General features: G+C 42.9%; 1 protein-coding gene across 1 annotated transcript in view; it reads right to left on the reverse strand.

Annotated features, from left to right (window-relative positions):
• The window catches only part of ANO3 (anoctamin 3), a 522,514-nt gene that overhangs the window by 178,988 nt on the left and 329,792 nt on the right, over positions 1 to 13,734 (reverse strand). Inside the window, exons 11-13 of the mRNA XM_068261501.1 lie at positions 12,012 to 12,133; positions 10,267 to 10,401; positions 6,434 to 6,530 (exon numbers count right to left, since the gene is read on the reverse strand). Of these exons, the coding sequence (XP_068117602.1) occupies positions 6,434 to 6,530; positions 10,267 to 10,401; positions 12,012 to 12,133 (354 nt within the window). The remainder of the gene's footprint in view (positions 1 to 6,433; positions 6,531 to 10,266; positions 10,402 to 12,011; positions 12,134 to 13,734) is intronic.

Genomic DNA, 13,734 nt, shown 5'->3' on the forward strand with positions numbered 1-13,734 from the left:
GGTGGGAGAAATCTCTCTGTAAATGGACAATTGTGTGTAAAAAAATCCAAAAATTGTCACTTACAGAGATATTTCTCCCATCCAGCATGGGTATGTGTAAAAATACACCACAAAACACATTATACTACTTCTCCTGAGTACGGCGGTACCACATGTGTGGCACTTTCTTGCACCCTAAGTGCGCTAAGGGGCCCAAAGTCCAATGAGTACCTTTAGGATTTCACAGGTCATTTTGCGACATTTGGTTCCAAGACTACTCCTCACGGTTTAGGGCCCCTAAAATGCCAGGGCAGTATAGGAACCCCACAAATGACCCCATTTTAGAAAGAAGACACCCAAAGGTATTCAGTTAGGAGTATGGTGAGTTCATAGAAGATTTTATTTTTTGTCACAAGTTAGCGGAAAATGACACTTTGTGAAAAAAACAATTAAAATCAATTTCCGCTAACTTGTGACCAAAAAAAAAAAAATCTTCTATGAACTCACCATACTCCTAACGGATTACCTTGGGGTGTCTTCTTTCTAAAATAGGGTCATTTGTGGGGTTCCTATACTGCCCTGGCATTTTAGGGGCCCTAAACCGTGAGGAGTAGTCTTGAAACCAAATGTCGCAAAATGACCTGTGAAATCCTAAAGGTACTCATTGGACTTTGGGCCCCTTAGCGCAGTTAGGGTGCAAAAAAGTGCCACACATGTGGTATCCTCGTATTCAGGAGAAGTAGTATAATGTGTTTTGGGGTGTATTTTTACACATACCCATGCTGAGTGGGAGAAATATCTCTGTAAATGGACAATTGTGTGTAAAAAAAATAAAAAAAATTGTCATTTACAGAGATATTTCCCCCACCCAGCATGGGTATGTGTAAAAATACACCTCAAAACACTATACTACTTCTCCTGTGTACGGCAATACCACATGTGTGGCACTTTTTTGCAGCCTAACTGCGCTAAGGGGCCCAAAGTCCAATGAGCACCTTTAGGCTTTACAGGGGTGCTTACAAGTAGGCACCCCCCCAAAATGCCAGGACAGTTAACACACCCCACAAATGACCCCATTTTGGAAAGTAGACACTTCAAGGTATTCAGAGAGGAGCATAGTGAGTCCATGGCAGATTTCATTTTTTTTTGTCGCAAGTTATAAGAAATGGAAACTTTTTTTTTGTCACAAAGTGTCATTTTCCGCTAACTTGTGACAAAAAAAATAAAATCTTCTATGAACTCACCATGCCTTTCAGTGAATACTTTGGGATGTCTTCTTTCCAAAATGGGGTCATTTGGGGGGTATTTATACTATCCTTGAATGTTAGCACCTCATGAAACATGACAGGTGGTCACAAAAGTCAGATATGCTTCAAAATGGGAAAATTCACTTTTGGCACCATAGTTTGTAAACACTACAACTTTTACCCAATCCAATAAATATACACTAAATATTTTTTTTTAATCAAAGACATGTAGCAGAATAACTTTTGCGCTCAAATGTATAGGAAATTTAACTTTATTTGAAAAATGTCAGCACAGAAAGTTAAAAAAGTCATTTTTTTGACAAAATTCATGTCTTTTTTGATGAATATAATAAAAACTAAAACTCGCAGCAGCAATCAAATAGCACCAAAAGAAAGCTGTATTAGTGACAAGAAAAGGAGGTAAAATTCATTTATGTGGTAGGTTGTATGACCGAGCAATAAACCATAAAAGCTGCAGTGGTCTGAATGGAGAAAAAGGCTCTGGACCTTAAGTGGCGAAAAGATTGTGGTCCTCAAGTGGTTAAGATTTGCCAAAATTGTGATTTTATTTGGAAACCAAAATGTATTCAATATCTTGGTATTAAAATATGTAAAGATCTTAAGAAACTTTTTTTCTTATAACCACAATACGCTGCTGGATGATATTAGGAGTAAACTACAAGGGTGTAACAAAACTAGGGATGGGACGATTCCACAATTTCTTCGAATCCGAATCCGGATCCGAATCTAAAAAGGTTCTCCGAATCCGAATCCCGAATCTAACGAATCCTGCACATAAGAATTGTGTGATCCGTGGTATAGTTGCCCGCAGTATAGGTACCCAGGCATAGGTAGCGAGGTAAAGGTGCCTTCAGTATAGCTAGCTAGGTATGGGTGCCTTCAATATTGGTAGCTTTTAGTATAGGTAGCAAGGTATATGGGCCTTCAGTATAGGTAGCAGGGTATATGGGCCTTCAGTATAGGTAGCAGGGTATATGGGCCTTCGGTATACGTAGCAGGGTATATGGGCCTTCAGTATCGATAGCAGGGTATATGGGCCTTCAGTATCGGTAGCAAGGTACGTGTGCCTTCAGTATCGGTATCAAGGTACATGTGTCTTCAGTATCGGTAGCAAGGTACATGTGTCTTCAGTATCGGTAGCAAGGTACGTGTGCCTTCAGTATAGGTAGCAAGGTATAGGGGCCTTCAGTATAGGTAGCACGGTACATGTGCTTTCAGTATTGGTAGGTAACTAGGTATAGGGGCCTTCAGTATAGGTAGCAGGGTATAGGGCCTTAAGTATAGGTAGGTAGAAGGTAGGTAGGTATAGGGGCCTTTAGGTAGGTAGGTAGGTAGGTAAAGGGACCTTCAGTATAGGTAGCAGGGTATAGGGCCTTAAGTATAGGTAGGTATGTAGGTAGGTAGGTATAGGGGCCTTTAGGTAGGTAGGTAGGTAGGTAGGTAAAGGGACCTTCAGTATAGGTAGCAGGGTATAGGGCCTTAAGTATAGGTAGGTATGTAGGTATAGGGGCCTTTAGGTAGGTAGGTATAGGGACCTTTAGGTAGGTAGGCAGGTATAGGTGCCTTTAGGTAGGTAGGTACGTATAGGGGGCCTTTAGGTAGGTAGGTGGGTGGGTAGGTAGGTAGGTGTAGAGGCCTGTAGGTAGGTATAGGGGCCTTTAGGTAGGTATAGGGGCCTTTAGGTAGGTAGGTATAGGGGCCTTTAGGTAGGTAGGTATAGGGGCCTTTAGGTAGGTAGGTATAGGGGCCTTTAGGTAGGTAGGTAGGTATAGGGGCCTGTAGGTAGGTAGGTAGGTAGGTATAGTGGCCTGTAGGTAGGTAAGTATAGTGGCCGGTAGGTAGGTAGGTATAGTGGCCTGTAGGTAGGTATAGTGGCCTGTAGGTAGGTAGGTTTAGTGTCCGGTAGGTAGGTAGGTATAGTGGCCCGTAGGTAGGTAAGTATATAGTGGCCGGTAGGTAGGTAGGTATAGTGGCCTGTTGGTAGGTATAGTGGCCTGTAGGTAGGTAGGTATAGTGTCCGGTAGGTAGGTAGGTAGGTAGGTATAGTGGCCTGTAGGTAGGTAAGTATATAGTGGCCGGTAGGTAGGTATAGTGGCCGGTAGGTAGGTATAGTGGCCTGTAGGTAGGTATAGTGGCCTGTAGGTAGGTAGGTATAGTGTCCGGTAGGTAGGTAGGTAGCCCCCCGTGCCTCCTCCGCTCACCCCCAACCCCCCACGGCCTCCTCCGTCCCCCGTGCCTCCTCCGCTCACCCCTGCATAAGTATCTACTCACCTTTCCCGTGGAGCGCAGAGCGGCAGACCTCTTCGTTACTTCCCTGTTCCCTCTAGTGGCCAGACCGGCTTTTACTGATGAGGTCATTGTAAAAGCCGTCACTAGAGGGAACCAGGAAGTCAGCGAGAGGTCTGCCGCTCTGCGCTCCGCTCTGGATAGATGAGTTGATACTAAGTTTGCGGGCGGGCGGAGGAGGCGCGGGGGGGTCGGAGGAGGTCGGAGGAGGACGTGTGCGAGCGGCGAATGCGCGGCGATGCAGTGTCGGGATTCGGCAGATTCGTAAAGTGGAAAATGGTGTCGGGATTCGAATCCACGAATCTCGAATATTTCCCAATATTCGAGGGATTCGTGGATTCGCCGGATTCGTCGTCCCATCCCTAAACAAAGCCCATTATAACAGAGGTAGAAGTGAAATAATTAAAATAATTGGTCTTACCAAAATTACTATTCATAATTCAAAGTTTACCTATTGAAATCCTTGGTAAATGGTTTTCAGACATTTATAAAATACTGCAAGGCTTTTTGTAGAAAGGGAGAAGGGCTAAAGCGGCCTATAAGCGGCTAACAGCAAGTAGAGATTTGGGGGGTCTGAACTTCATCCCAATCAGTAGCAGATACCCCCTTCCCCATGAGAAATATTTTCCTTTTCTCAAACGGATCATCAGGGGTCTCTGTATGGCTGATATTGTGGTGAAACCCCTCCCACAGTGTGATGTCAGGACCATGGTTCTGACATCACACTGTGGGAGCCTTGTTGCATTGTGGGTAATAAGAGTTGTTTCCAACTGCAAAAAAGCAAGCAGCATCTCCTTCCACTGACATCACCTGCCAGCAGTAAAAATGTCACCATGTGATAAATGTCAGAATGTAAATCAGGGAGAGGAAAGTTTTTACCATGGCAAACACTGACTAAATCATTTATACATAATTATTGTAAAAATAAAGCACTTTTTTCAATTACATTATTTTCACTGGAGTTCCTCTTTAAGTATCACTTTAATGGTTATTTGAGGTGACAATTCCCCAAAGCATGTATAAGCCTTAACAAAGTTACTTGCAAGCAGAATGTGGTATCTGCACAAAAGCAGGGCTCCCAGCCCGCAAACAATAATAATTTCCTATAAGATCAAGGCAGATAATGATTGAGCAGGTGTGTTCCATTAAAAAAGTATGCAAGGCATGCAATGTACATTTAACATATATTATTCCTTTCACAATAACTAGCAGGGTAGGAAACTGTGCGCAGTTGTCTTCTTTCTTTCCTTTATAACAAAAGGAACAATTGTTTTATGTATTAACAAGTTCACCTTCATGACTCTATTTTTAGCACTTGCAGAAGAATAATTTATACTCAATGCACGTCATCAAGGTTTTAGCCAACATGGGTTTAATGCTACGAACTATTTAAAGCAATCTTGAAGCAAAGGAAGGCTCTGGATCTCATGGGGTAGTAGCAGAATGGAGACAGCACACAAATGGTTTCAGCAATTCAACTGTACTGAAAGCATACAGAGGCACACTTAAAGAGGAACTCCAGTGAAAATAATGTAATAAAAAAAGTGCTTCATTTTTACAATAATTATGTATAAACGATTTAGTCAGTGTTTGCCCATTGTACAATATTTTAAACCCCTGATTTATATTCTGACATTTATCACATGGTGACATTTTTACTGCTGGCAAGTGATGTAGCTGCTGCTTGCTGTTTTGGCAGTTGGAAACAGCTGTAGACAGCTATTTCCCACAATGCGTCAGGGTTCACAGACAGGAAACTGCCAGGAGTACCATGGTCCTCAGAGTTTCTTGTGGGAGGGGTTTCACCACAATATCAGCCATACAGCGCCCCCTGATGGTCTGTTTGTGAAAAGGAATAGATTTCTCATGTAAAAGCGGGTATCAGCTACTGATTGGGATAAAGTTAAATTCTTGGTCGGAGTTTCTCTTTAAGTAATATGCACCTGCAGCCTTTCTATCCTCAGGGCCATAACCTCCAGGCTTCCTTTATTGAGAATTTAAAAAAAAACTTGTTTGAAATATTGTATCCTGTATCAGCAATGTTGAGCATAATGAAATCCTGTAGCCACATGGGATGTGTTTAGCCTGTATTTAGTCCACCAGAAAAGACTGGTGCAATGTATATCTCGCTTTCAATTTCTTCAAAGAGAACCAGTGACTTTTCTTATATTCCACTAGGGACTATTCTCTCTATAGGCAAAAGTGACTGCCAGAGCTTCATCCAGAGTATTCAAAGTGCATGACGCTCAAGGTGAGTTGCTGCTCTAGTGACTAGTATCAATTTATGATGTTCACAATTCACACGCCTTCAAGGCCTAACCTTAGACCTTAAAGGAATACTTAAGTCAAAAAAAAAAAATGACATTTACTCACCTGGGGCATCCCTCAGCACCCCGAAGCTGGATGGTACCCTCGCAGCCCCGCTCCGATCGTCCTGTCCCCGCCGGCGGCTACTTCCGGTTCGGCGACAGCCGCCGACAGGCTGGGAACGGGGCTGATTTTCCGCGTTCCCAGCCGCTGCTATCACCCTCTATGCTGCTATAGCATAGAGGGCGCTACGAACGTATGCCTGCTAATTGGCAATGACGAGAGCCTGCCCTGAGCCCCTGCAGGTTCGTAGCGCTCGCTATGCTACTCTGATAAGGCATGCTGGGCAGAAACGCCTCAGAAATCTAAAAAATGCTGCAGCCCCTGAGTTTGCGTTTGTGGAAAAAACGAACCACTCTGGTTTGCACCATCCCATTCACCATCATTAGCCAAGCGCTTTTCCCCCTGCAAGCGTTTTAAAAAACGCTTCAGAACCGCTCTGGTGTGCACCAGCCCTTTGACAGATATTGTCAATTATTATAATTGCTATCGGTCCTTAGAGGTGTGTAGAAAAGCAGGAAGACAATTAATACCTTGGCATATATGCAGCTTTCATTTAGCCTCTGCAGTGTGCAGTTCTTCTCGCACATCGGACACATGATCGTGTCATTTGCCTCGCAGATCTCTTTACTTGCAGATAAAACAAGACAATTCTGAATTAGCATCTTAATAATTAGCACATAAACTGAAAAATGTTCTAGCTTGATTGCAAAGATGGTTATAGGCCTCACATGAAAGTCATTTGAGTCATCTGACCATTTACAGTAGGACTGGTCAAACATCATATGTCAGAATGGTCATCTATCTTCTGAGCTCCGCTCCTGTCCCATCCACACAGAGGCATAGCTTCAATAGCTCGGGACCAAAGCAGAATTATTGGTCACCCCCAGGCATCCTGGCGGACAGAGACTATATAGTAGGCAGCTCCCTCTTCCTCTTCCTCCTCCTCTTGTGCAGAGTAAAAGCGCAGGGAATGCTGATATATATTTACCTAGTCCACGCTGCCTCTGGACTTCTTTTCCTCTAGGCAGCTGTGTGCTATATGCTGCCCCCCGAGGCTCCTGATGGCATGACATGCGTCGGGAGCCAGAGGAACTCAGCATACTGCATGCAGATGCCCGGATGAACAGGTGAGCCAATGTAGTGTGGACTAGGCACATATAACAATGCTTCCTGTGGTTACTGTGCACAAGAGGGGGAGAGGAGGAGCGAGTACTTCCAAAGCCTTCTGAGGAGACCCGAAGATGCAGCCAGTGGGTAATATGAATGGGGGACATGGGGGAACGAGGAGACCAAGAGAGGACTGGGAAGGCTCTATAGGATCCAGAGCCTTCCCTTGTCTTAGGTGAGTATGTATATTTTGTTTTGTTTTTTTGTTTTTTTCAGGGGGCTACAGGTATCCTTTAAAGAGGCCCACAATTTCAAATGATAACACAGCACCCAAAAGGCTTCAACAAATACTGCTTGTATTAGGAGCAACCAGAGCTACAACCACAACATGTTTCTGTTGTAACTCTGTTTGATCCTAATCCAAGCATTATTTGTGGAAGCCTTTTGAATGTTGTGTTCTCATTTGAAATTGTGGTTAGTGGTGCTTGTAAAATGTCAATTATGATTAGGCAATTTTTTTTTTACTTTTTGCAATTACGCAGCGCGATTATGATACGTACAGCATACAAAGTTTGTGAATCACTATTACGCATAATTTGCAGTCAATGCGTAAAAATATTTGCATGCATTTGCTAGGGTTCTGCACATGCATGGCTATTAGTTAAATATTCAATGCGAAAAATGTGTTCATATGCAAACACAAATTCACATTAATCAGTCACTATGCTGCACACGCACGGCTATTATTTAAATATTCAATGCGAAAATACATTTGTGTTCATAAGCCAGTATACTGCACTAGCGTGGATATTATTTATTTAAATATTCAATGCAAAAAATGCATTTGTATGCGAAAAAAAATTGTGTTCATCACCCAGTACACTGCACATGTGCGGCTATTATTTAACCACTTTACCTTTCCTGGCCGAGTATTTACATCCCTACAAAACACCACTTTACCTCACAGGGACGAAGATACTCGGCCCTTGCCGCCGCACACTCCCACTCGATCCCATGCTTGTTCTCACCGCCAGGTCCGCCAATCCGTTAGAGTATAGATGAATGAATGGAAACGCAGTTCCCATTTATTAATCAAAGTCCCCGTGTCAATGATCGCTGGCATTAATGAGATGCCTGCATCACTATGTATCTTCCGGAGCAACACAGCCACGCAGTACTTCCTATTCATGTACTTATAATAGACTATTAGATAATAATGCACAAAGACATCTTGTGGCCAAATAGTAAAATTATGCCTACATATTTATTTTAATGAAAGACCCACACTAACATTTAAAATTAACTCCTTCCCTCCCACACTCTCCCATAGTACCCAAGTATTTTTTTTTTATCAAAAAATAATAATAATTAAAAAAAAGTTACCTTAGGGACTGAACTTTTTAAATATGTATGTCAAGAGGGCATGTTACTGTTATTTTTTATATTATGGGCTTGTAATTAGTGACATAAAACTGAAAAAAATGCACCTTTATTTCCAAATACAATATTGGCACCATACATTGTACTAAGGAAATATTTTAACCGTTGCAATAACCAGGACAAATGGACAAATAAAATGTGTGGGTTTTATCCAGAGTAGAATGTTTTATTGTAACACTATAATGGTCAAAAAACTGAGAAATAATGATTTTCTTTTGCTTATTATTCCCATTAAAATGCAGTTACATGTGAAATTTTTTTTACACATAATCTGCAAATTTTGCATTACGATTACGATGCGTGATTTCGAATTGCGATGCATAATTATGCATAGACATAATTTTGGCCCACCACCAATTGTGGTACAGTTAGCAAGCTTGGTGTACCTGCCAAACACTTGCACACTGGCTTTAACCTTTTAATGGCCCCTCTAAATCGAAATGACTCAGGGCAGAGCTGCTGCAGCCGACTATACTTGTGCTGCCTCCCTAAGCCTAATGGAGAGTGGCGCAGGGGGCACTTGATCTTTACCTGATCCGGATATAGAGATGGCTCTCCTCTTCCACCATGGAGTCGCACTGTAACGCTGCCACCCTGCTCCCGGGCCCCGATCACACGATATGACATGGAATTGGGACCCAATAGAGGCTGTTAGTGCAACAGGATCAGCTTTTCTCTTCAACCACCCAGCGATGCCGTAATGCTGACATCATTTTTTGGGTCCCGATCACATGACGTATCATGTATTCGAGACCTGAAGGATGATGTCAGCATTACACCACCGTTCCATTGTGATGCAAAAGGTTAGCTGGTCCTGCGAGAGGAGAGCTAACCTTTTGTCTGGATCAGGTAACTATCAAGCACTCCCTGCAACCGGGGGGGGGGGGGTATCTACAAATCATGGGGGCCCCCAGAAAAACATTGATTGGGCCTCCTTAATGCTCACAACCCTTCCCCTGCCTCCGCTGGGTGACCCTGACAGCCTGGGGTCAATCTCACTAGGGTAATATAACAAGTGTGGCCATCAGGATCTTCACACCCATGACATGTAGCCACAAATAAACCTGCTCTGGAGTATTCGAGGGAGGTAAGGTTAGTATCTGGGGACCTTTGCCCCCCCCCCCCCCCGCAGTTACAGGGGCTGCTCTCCTGTAGTAGCGACCCTCCCTGCAACACTCTACATTTGAATAATAAAGTGGCTCCTCAGCGCACATTAAAAAAACAAAACAATGCAGCAGTTAAGTGTAAATTTCTGCATGTGTTAAAGGGCAACTGAAGTGAGAAGGAAATGGAGGCTGCCATATTTATTTGCTTTAAAACAATACCAGTTGCCTGGCAGCCCTATTAATCTATTTGGCTGCAGCAGTGTCTGAATAACACCAGAAACAAGCATGCAGCTAATCCTGTCACATCTGACAGTAATGTCAGAAACACCTGATCTGCTGCACATGCTTGTCCAGAGTCTAAACGTATTAGAGGCAGAGGGTCAGCAAGGTAGCCAGGCAACTGGTATTGCTTAAAAGGAAATAAATATGGCAGCCTCCATATATCCCTTATGTTACAGTTGTCCTTTAAAGACAGCTGAGATTTTATGAGATAATTAGACTGTAGTTTGCGGTCAGGTTGGAATCAAACATTTCTCAGTGGTGTCCTGTAAAGATAAATCTTACATGGTAATACATTGCAAAATATTTCTTGGAGTCCTCGTAGCAGCTCCTGGCTTTGCTCCATGTCATACCACGTATTCTCTGAGAGGACATCCTTTATGTCGCACAGCATCTAAGAATTAGCAGTGGAAAGATCTGGCAGGCCTCACCTTACTTGGCTGGAGTCCATAGTAAATAATCCATAAAGGAAGACAAACAGTCCAACAAGAGCAGCAGGGATCAGCATTCCCGTGTACCAGCCCAGCCAAGCAAAGTACAATCCAATCTTCTCACCAAAGTATCTCCTGTGCAATAAATCACATATGTCACATTACAACTTGGGTCAAAGAAGACAAAGTCAGTCAAAAGCACAACACACAAAGCTTTCCGTATATACTCAGTTCTGCTTTAATGGTTTATTTTTCTGTTGCTGCTGGATATCTTTACTATATCTGCTTAAATGCATCAGATTCAAAGTGAACCACCAATCACAGAATGGAACAGGTTTAACTAGTTATCATCCCAGGAGCAGTATATCTACACCCCGCAGGACTTCATCAAAAGTACCAAGAGCGTAGATATATTTACCTCATGGGGATTGCCCACCACGTGCTCCCGCTCATTAGTACACTGAGCAGTGAGTGGAAAAACAGTTCCCATTCACTGATCAAAGTGCCTGTGAATAGTGATCACCAGCATCAAAAAGATGCTGGTGGTCATTGACAAAAGTGAAAGTAAAGCATACACGTTATACTTCTTATTACACAGGAGAAGAGTAAAGTGAGGAGACATCTAGTAGCCAAATAGGGGGAAAAAAATCGCACTGCAGAGAGCCTGCAGCAGCCCCTGCACAAACGCACCTCCTGGGGATCCAGCACTGCAGTTTTTCCTCCGTTCTCCGGGTGGGGCTGTGACTCTGTAGTGAGATCCCCGTCTGTCATTATGACGACAGATGGCAATCTCATCAGAGGGATCCAGAGCCTCCGAGGACAGGAAGGAGAATGGCTGCCAGCGTCTGGATCCCGGGCGAGGTGAGTTAAAATGCCCGCTGTGTGCTATCTGCACAGTCCTGCTTACGGCTACCATGAGTCACGCTCGGGATTACTGCTCCTGGTTTGTTTTTTCCACCCCAAGCCTGACTCATGATAACCACCAAGGAGGTTAATTAACTCCTGAACTCCCCTCCAATAGTTACCAAAATAAAACACATTAATAAAATAAATAAATAAAGTGACATTAAAAAAAAAATACACAAATAGTTAACTTACGGTAGGGACTTAACTTTTTTTTAACATGTATGTAATGATGGTATGTTACTGTTATTTTTGCAAATAAGGGTTTGTAATTAGTGACGGACGCAAAACTGAAAAAATACACCTTTAATTTTAAGTAAAATATTGTCACCATACATTGTGATAGAGATATAATTTAAATGGTGTAATAACTGGGAAAAAAATGGCAAATAAAATATGTGGGTTTTAATTACAGTAGCATGCATTATTTTAAAATGATGATGGCTGAAAACTGAGAAACAATGATTTTCCTTCCCTATTTCTTTCTTATTATTCCTGTTAAAATGCAGTTTCCAATTTCTCCAGTTTCTCCTCCTGTCCTCCTGCTCCATGCATTCCCCCACAGGCTCCCTTGTTAGCAGACCACGACTGTTCGGTCGTGGACTGCTCTCTTCCTGATTGGGCTGTCTTCGGCAGTCTTCGGGGGAATGAGGAGACCGGGAAGGCTCTATAGGACCCAGAGCCTTCCCTCTCCTGTTTATATTTTCATTTACATTTCAGACTTGCTTTAAGGAGTAAAACGTTTGAATACAAAGTGGTTAAGCAACTGAGTTTTGAGTTCATCATCACATTCACATTATGCTACAAAATATTATTCTTGATTGCACAAAACATGTACAGACCTGATTAAGTCCAGAGGCTGATACTTGTACCACATTCCCCAGCGAGCCCAACGCTCATACAACAAGTGTCTGTGGTTCTGTGCACCGTGCGTTTTGATTGGATGTCTACTTTTATGGCTGCCCTGGAGAAATATGACACAACCTATCTTAAAGTGGTATAAAACCCTGACATAATATTAAAAAACACGTTTTCCTACTTTTTATATGCTATACAGTTATCATATTTGCATTTGTGCATAAGTATTATTATTCATTTTAGAAATTACAAGTTCCCAAAAGTACATTTTTTTTCTTTGAGAGCTGCCTTTGCATTTTATTCATAACTGGTTTTATTTGTTATGTATTGAAGGCAGAAATTCTTTGAATGTCTGTCTGTGTCCAGGAGCTTCTGCACAGTCAGAGAATGTGTCACATTCCTCACTTGATACAATAAAGTAAACAAGATAACATTATCTACACTTCGGATGCATCTAGATTTCTCTGCACTGAACTTTCAAGACCTGTGTTTAACTAATTGAATGCTGTTCTAGTAAAAAAAAAACACGGTGGTAGTATATAATATGCTGTAAATAATTTTTTAGAGCAAAGAAGAAATGCTGGGTTTCATTCCACTTTAAAGTAATTCAAGATTTACAATGGAATTTCAGACAAATTTTTTTTTTTTCTGATTTTGGATACATCTGAGAACCATTAGAATTGCAACAGAGCTTTACCATTTGGCAACATTTAACTCATGTGCCAACAGATCTTCCTACTATTAGTAATTCCTCCTTTTTTGTAGAAGATCCCACCCTAAGGATCCTCCAACTTCTATGTGCAGCTCCCACGTGCTACCAGGGGTGTAACTGTAAATGAACAGCCCCTGTGATCGCAGGGAGGGCTCAGAGCTGTGGAGGGCCTTCAACTACTCCAGATCAGGTGTTTTTGTGGCTACACTTGTTATGGGTGTGAAGATCACGACTGCCATACTTGTTTATGATCTTTGCATGATAAGGCCTAAGGCACCAAGGGGAGGCAAGGGAAGGGGTGTGAACATTGCTGGGCCCCCTCAATGTTTCGCTGGGGGCCCCCCTTGAAATGTAGTTACGCCACTGTGTGTTGCAACCATCCTTCCTCCATGTGCAGCAGCCTCTCCCCTATGTGCCCTTCCCTTACATGAAGTAGATCCACTCCAATGTGCAGAAACAAACCTCCATTCCATCTCTCATGCACAACAATTCTATTACCAATTCTATGTGCACCACACCCAAATTCTACTACCCGACTGCGTGTTCTGCATTCCTCCTAGGCCATATTCTATGTCTTCAATGAAAATAAAGACAAAGAAAGTATAGTATAGTATATGATAAGGTATGATCCAATTTAAAGAGACTCTGAAGCAAAATTTGTTTTGCTATATTTACCCTTTAATTAGCTTCAGAAGTGTCATCAGCGGTAAACCGCCGCATCTCCGCTGAAAAACAAGGGCTGCAGACCCCCCAAACCCATGGGCAAACATCCACGACCATCTTGGTCGTGGATTGTGCTGCCCTGAGAGGCAGAGCTATGAGCTGTAGCTCTGCCTCTCCTGCCGTCAATCGCCGCACGGATCGCCGCCTCTCCCCGCCCCTCTCTGTAAAGGAAGAGTGAGAGGGGCGAGTAGAGGCGACGATCCACCGCGATTGACATCAGAAGAGGCAGAGCAATAGCAGAGAGCTCTGCCCCTTCCAGGAAGCGCTGGCCA

The sequence above is a fragment of the Hyperolius riggenbachi genome, chromosome 11 (genome assembly GCF_040937935.1).
Source record: "Hyperolius riggenbachi isolate aHypRig1 chromosome 11, aHypRig1.pri, whole genome shotgun sequence".
Taxonomy (NCBI): domain Eukaryota; kingdom Metazoa; phylum Chordata; class Amphibia; order Anura; family Hyperoliidae; genus Hyperolius; species Hyperolius riggenbachi.